Source organism: Labrus bergylta, chromosome 1 (assembly GCF_963930695.1).
Source record: "Labrus bergylta chromosome 1, fLabBer1.1, whole genome shotgun sequence".
Lineage (NCBI taxonomy): Eukaryota > Metazoa > Chordata > Actinopteri > Labriformes > Labridae > Labrus > Labrus bergylta.
In genome coordinates this window covers 4,965,248-4,972,283 of record NC_089195.1, presented here as the reverse complement: position 1 = coordinate 4,972,283, position 7,036 = coordinate 4,965,248, and the positions used below count along the sequence as shown (strand labels likewise).

General features: G+C 37.3%; 1 protein-coding gene across 1 annotated transcript in view; it reads right to left on the bottom strand.

Moving 5' to 3' along the window:
* Positions 1 to 1,126: 1,126 nt before the first annotated feature.
* The window catches only part of sorcs3a (sortilin related VPS10 domain containing receptor 3a), a 223,425-nt gene continuing 217,515 nt past the window's right edge, over positions 1,127 to 7,036 (bottom strand). The window contains exons 25-27 of the mRNA XM_020639103.3: positions 6,762 to 6,867; positions 5,813 to 5,973; positions 1,127 to 3,001 (exon numbers count right to left, since the gene is read on the bottom strand). Of these exons, the coding sequence (XP_020494759.2) occupies positions 2,943 to 3,001; positions 5,813 to 5,973; positions 6,762 to 6,867 (326 nt within the window). The 3' untranslated portion in view covers positions 1,127 to 2,942. The remainder of the gene's footprint in view (positions 3,002 to 5,812; positions 5,974 to 6,761; positions 6,868 to 7,036) is intronic.

The following is a 7,036-nucleotide window of genomic DNA, read 5'->3' as shown; positions in this document are numbered from 1 at the left end:
AGTGGGAACACTCTGCATGGGGGGGCTCTTCCACTCAGCTGTACAGCCTTCTCTGATTATCGTCATGCTGGATACCAGGTGGCCAATGGGAGACAGCCTGAGGCCTCCTTGCTTTTGAAGGACTTGTGACCACACATAGACAGTAAAAGAAATTGACTTAGCCTCTGAATGTGGAAATCAAATCCAGTGTGGAAGTGGATAGCGGAGATGGATGACTCCATTTGTTGCAATTAGAAAATAACCCTTCTTCTCAGTTCATTTAGCACCTCATTCACATTTGCTGATGAATTTCTGGCATCAGTTGCTAGTTTCAGGTTTTCTGCGGGCTGACGTTAATTTCGTACACAACCACCATTCAGAGTCATTTAGAGTTAAATAGACGGTAACGATGGGTTTGTTTTTGTGGCTACCTTATGATTGACTGTTCACTTCCATGGTAACCTTTAAAAGTTCATGTCCAGCACTTGCTTGTACTAAAAGACACCACAGAGTTGGTTGTTTTTGACACTAGAAATGGCTTTTTATCACAGTAACAGTAAATTAGTCAAATTGTTAGCTAGTACTGTCATTAGACTATTAATGAGCAGAAGATATGAAATGTTTGCTAAATGTTGACATATTGACTTTCAATTCAGAGCTACTGGTTACAAAAAAATACAGGTCCCTACTCATTATTATCAAGCCAAAAATACATATGATATATGATATCTATACAGTTTTAACTTGGATATTCTGACAACTGAAACAGACTTGATCTGATCATTATTTTCAAGGTAACAATTGTGAAATGGTCTTAGTAGACTGATGTTTTTTTTATTCTCACAAACATTTTAACAAACAAGTTGTTATGATTTGGTCTTTTTTTAGTTTTGTTTTTCAGTGTTTAGTGTTTCTTCTTGTTCTAGTGTGTTTTGTTCATTCTTGAGTTCTGTGTGTTTTCAGTGTTTCATGATTTAGTTTGTAGTTGTCCTCTGTGTTTCTTGTATTCCTGCCTGTGTGTTTCCCAGTGTGAGTCCCCTGATTGTCCTCACCTGTGTCTTGTTAGTCTCACCTGTGTTTGATGACCCCTGTGTCTATTTAGTCTCTGTGTTTCTTCCCTCCTGTGTCAGTTCATTGTATGTTGTATGTTGTATGTTGTATGTCAGTTAGTCGTCAGTTTGCTAGTGTCGCTTGTGCTTCCTTGTGGCTCCTTGGTTTTTCATGTTTTGGCATTTTGATCTTTATTTTAAATAAATCCTTTCTTTTGGTTCTGCACTTGGGTCCACCTCCTGTGTTTTACTCACTGAACCGTAACACAAGTTCCCATTAGAGTAAGTTGTCAAACACAGTTGACCCGTTTTCATCCAGCGCAATGTTAAATTTTAAATAACCATCTTTCAGATATTATGTTTTTGACAAAATACCTGATAACCAATATTTTAATCAGCCTCTACTGTGCCTGTTTAGTGCTAATTAGCAAATGTTAGCACGCCAAGGGGCTGAATAAGACACAGTTAACTTCATACCTGCCTGACATTAAGATGATGATTTAGTCTTTGTGGTCACATTAGTATGCTGTTATAGGGACAATTCACTTAAAAATTAATGCCAACTTAATGGGGGGGGGGGGGGGCGTAAGTCCCAAAGGTAACTAGGGTTAAATCTTTAGATACTGTGTATGTAAGTATAGAATAACAAATCAGTTCATTCAATCATACAGCAAGTGAGGCAAACATAGAGCTTCACTTCTGTCATGGCTAGAAAGATGGGGAAGGGGAATCAATAATTAAAACGGTACAAACCGAGATTCATAAGCTTCAGAGTGTATCAAATTTGTCAAAAAGGTATTGAATCCAAAATGGAACAAGCCATCTTAACCGACTTTTAAGCCTAAAGGCACTCTAGAAGATGTACACATATCTTATACCATCACATCTTTTGTAATGAATGTTTGTCCCAACATGTGCACAATATGAATTTGATCACTGGTAACCACACTTTACTGTTTTGTAAGAGTTCAGATTTTTTTTTTTTCTGAGGCAGAATCAGAAACATCTGAATTGTAGTAACAGAGGCATGGATGCAAAGATGATATCGGCAAATTATGTAGTATAGTTTAAAGACTGTTGCCAATGTAAACATGTCTAAATACATCTACTGTATATGTTTAATGAAAATATAAACATATTGAGCATGATCACTTTCATGTCGACCCTTTTTCTAGTAGATACATACTGCCCGATAGTTACAGAAGAAAAAAAAAAGGAAATCAAAAACAGAAGTCTGGGCAGAGTCGATCAGGCTCTTCTGATGAATGATTAGAAAATAACTATATACAACACTTGCTTATCTACAACACAGAAATCGTGTCCTTAATAAGAACATGCACAAGTCAAGGACCTTAGCAAAACAAAAGTAGATTTTTTCTTAAAGTAATGCTTGACTTTAAACACACTTCCAAAAACAGACCACTGTCAGATCTTCTGTCATCGCCATGGTACTGAGACTACGAGCATGTAGAAAGTAATAATATATACATTTAACAGAACAGATGATAATTTTGTACATTTTTAATAATATTCCCTGTTTGACTGAAGACTCAGACAGTATAGTCTATATATAGGCAGAAATGATTTTCAAAAGCAAACTCCTTAGGAAATTTACAGAACTCTTCATTATGTTTTTGACAAAGATATTTCACTCTGCAAAGAAATGTCGCTATGTAGCTTATACATCCACAGAACTGAACACGTGTCTCCAGTATACTTACAATGATCTCAACGAGTAGTTTGATGTTTTGCAGCGTGGATGTTGTTGGATGAGGCATCCGTGCAAGTCTGTATAAATGAGGTCCCTTAGAAAACTATTAACATCAGTTGTGTTGAGAATTACAAAACAGAAAAAAGAGAGAACCCTCGACACAGTAATGCTTCACTCTGTACATGAACTGTTGCTTTCCGGCTTTACACGCTAGTACAGTTTGGAATCTCCCTTGTGCTCTCGCAGGCATTCCCAACTCCCCCTGAGCGGAAATACATGAAATAAAGTAAGAAAGAGAGAAAGGAAAAAAAACACAATTAGAATGGGTCTTTTTTTTGAAAATGCTGAAGATGAATGAATGGGCAAATACAGAATGAAGATTTCAACTGTATAACGTTCATGTTTCAGGTCATATCATCTTTATTAAAACTGATATACCATTAGATAATAGATTTGTAAGTGTGTTCTTAGGATTATAATATACCTTAATCTGTATATTATAATCCTAAGAACACACTTATTTTGTATCATTACTTATTTATAGCATTTATTTATATTTATTGCATCCCATTAATCCAGCCATCCAGATTTACCTAATAACTCACTTTTTTTGTCTACATCTGTAAATTTTGCAATTACTGTACATAGCACAGAATTACTGTACATAGCACAGACTCTTGCACTTTCTGCTTATTTGCACTTCTGGTGAGATGCCAAACCTCATTTCGTTACTCTATACTTGTATATGTGTAATGACAATAAAGTTGAATCTCATCTCATCTCATCTCATCTCATTTAAAAAACCCATGGCTTATTGTTTGGATAGATTGAAACTCACAAAATCCTCACAAAAGGTGATGTAAGCTGAAACAGTCTATGTGAGCTCAACAATGTCAGTACGTCAGCATTTTTAAACAATTCCCAGTCTGTGCAACAGAATTGAATCCATTCCTCTGACCAGACCAGAACCAATCTTTTCTCCGGCTTTTTCCTCTACAGGACCAATTTGTAGGACGGAACCAAATAGATGACGTAGTTAAGTATGTTTTGAAAGGTATAATTTCTTTGTTGTATATTGAGACAATAGTACAACTCCATGATGTGCATGAGTTAACAAGCATATTAGATATCCAAATGTAAAGAAAAGAACACTGCCCCTTTAAAATACAGGTCCTTTTAATGGTCAATATTGCTTAGCCCTTGAAAACTTTTATACATTTTCTTTTATGTTTATGGGGTTAGATGATGATGTAAAGGTTATCTTTACTTGTTTTGGAGACTGCTCTATTAACTTTTAAACAGAAATAATTCCTGACAATAACTAGGGTGTTGAATTTGAACGATGTGGGCTTTTACCTTGCAGGCTGGGGCCAATGATATGTAATCATATGTTAGGGACTGTGTTCCTGATTATATAGAAGAGCAATGTGAAATTAAAATGTCCTTCATCAATTAATCATCTAGTGTGAAAACTATTAGCTACAAAAAAAAAATACATTACAAATCACATATTCCTTGTTGCAAATGTGCCATCTTTAAAGAACTTTAAAGCTGTCACGACCCAAACACAATGTGATTGGAATAATGACAGGAAATAATGATATTTTAATTCTGATAATGCTTGATTCATCTAAGATTGGCTTCAAGGCAAACTTAACCACAATTATTAAATCTTTAATAGTTGCTGATTTATTGTCCGTTCAGCCACACACTGACATAAGATTACATTTATTGTCACAGTGGGATATTTGGACTTGGACTTCACAGTCGTGTGATGCAGTAATAAAATATCAAAGTGTATTCATCCATCAGTAAATCATGTCCAGTTAAATTATCATTAAATTATTACAAAGTACTGTCTTTTTTTTTTTTTTAGCACAACATTCTAGTTAGAATTATTTCCATCATATCTTCTTGTTCACTTCTTATGAGCCACAGCCACTATCAAGACATGAGTTTATACCCGACAGCCTCGTCTCTTTGGAGGATTACAGGTTCTGTGTGAGAGATAACAATGGACACTGAGCTGAATAAAAAATATTTAGCTGGACATAAAGCAGAATACTGATTACCTAGGTGCTTGAGGATGTCCACTACTTTGTAAAACTAAAAGTTTGTTCTCCACAGTTTTCCGGAATTCTAACACCTAGGTCAGAATCCTATGGTTTTCAAGAACTGTGAAAACTACGGGAGCTTCATCCACCTGGTAAACTATCTAAGAGCCTTATTCAGGAACAGCAGTGTGTCTGATGACCTGAACTGCTCACTGTGCTGTAAGGTCAAAGAAAGCAATATGGGACAATTTGCTTTCAACAAAACTGACGCTTTTGTTCCAGATTGAGATATTCCTTTCTTAAACGAGTCATATTGTGGCCAACCACTAAGCTGATTAAAGCCGCATGTCTCTGCGCTCCTGCTGGCCCTATTGAATCTCAAGACGGCATGCCTAAACATGTTATTAATTATTCATTGTTCTCAGTGCTGCAGGCGTTGCTAGAATCTATTCTTTACTATATTAAAACCCTTCCAGCACTGTCTCTACACTGTGGCTCCCTCTGCCTTTCTCTTCCATGAATAATTAAAAATGGGAAAGAAAATTAAGATGCCAATTCTCTGTCTAAAAAAATGTCTTAATTTCAAAGCCTACAATCATTAAGATTTACTTTCACTGAAATCTCAGTTTTTACACTCTTTATCATGCAACACACATATGGGCTGAAGTATATGCACACAAACAGGATCCTATGGACCTCCTAAGGGAGAGATGTCAGAGTGATGGAGCTGCCCACAGTGGGGAGGGGGGTTTGGTGCCTTGCTCAAGGGCACCTCCGCATTGCTTAAGAGGTGATCTGGCACCTCTCGAGCTACCAGACCAACTTCTGTACTTCGTCCACACCGGGACTTGAACTGATGACTTTCCGGTTCCCAACCCAAGTTCCTACAGACTGAGCTACTGCCAACCCTTACGCTGTGTTCCAAAAGTGAAGCATCAAATTCTGCCTTCTGTTCCGAGGTGCTGCCTTTAATACTCGACTCATATAATGTCAGGCGAATGTGAAAGCTCTTGACTTACTTTTGACCCTGGCCTCCAGTTCTTTCTCCATGAGTTCTTTAGACGTGGAGAACTCACTCAGAGTGATTTTAGGCGTGCTGTCGCCCTGGCCCACTGAGCCGATCATCTCCTGCTCTTTCTCCTGGTTCACCTCGGCGTATATGTTGATCCAGGGTATTTTTCTGAAGTGGTGTCGACAAAGAGATCAGCAAATGAAACAGATGTCACAAAACTATTAAAAAAATAAGTATCATTGTTGGAGTTAAATGTTTTATCCCCAACCCTGAGAGTTAAACTTTTCTCAAAATAACCTCAAAGAACCGAGCTGTGTTCCCATGAGCTATGAGCTGTCGGAATTCCAAAGTTGTCCAGACCTTAATTAAATATCCTGGTAACTAATTTATCAGCAAATTACAGTAACATTGGTATCTTTTCCCATCTGCATTTATAACACATAATATACATCTTTATTTAGTCACTATCCAATTTATTTCCAATTACTATTCATTTTGGTTATTAATTGCTCTGTTTTGTCAACTGTGAGATTTTTTTTTTTTGGAAAAATGCATCCTCTTTAGACTAATGGGAAAAAATTTCATATCCATAATTAATGACAGCTTTTCCATTTCCCCCCGATTTTTTCGAGAGAGTCATTTTGAGAATGAATAATTTATTCCGCAAATAACAGCTGAGGCACAGCGGGCGTATATCAAACCATTTAATGGCTGTTTTCCCTGCATTTGATCACTGATTGGTGCGAGTGCCTCGTGCATTGGAGCCCTGCGAGAAGTTTGTCTGCAACCCTCTAGGGGGGACGTGTCAAATTAAAGTTCCAAACACGACTGTGATGGATTGGTTTAGGCCATGCTAATCTGGTACCATCAATAATGGATAACATGGTAATAGATCTACAGTATACTAGGGACATGCTGTCTGTGCTGCAGGTGGAAGTAATCACAAAGGTGAGCACCTCTTGAATTTGTAGATGAGGAACACTGCAAGGCCCAGGAACACCACTGATAGAAGCATTAGCATGGCTGAGCTGCTGTGTCTGGGGTTTGAGTCCACCAACGGTGCTGTGAAAGTGGGAGAGAGGACAACAAAAAAAAACATTATTGTCTCATCATTATATTCTTTTTTGTTGTCCATCTGATGAGTAAAAGTCCACTGTTGATTTTTCTTGGCGATGATTTTGGTCTCTACCATCTTCTGACAGAAATGTCTGGCTCGCCAACTGTAAAATGT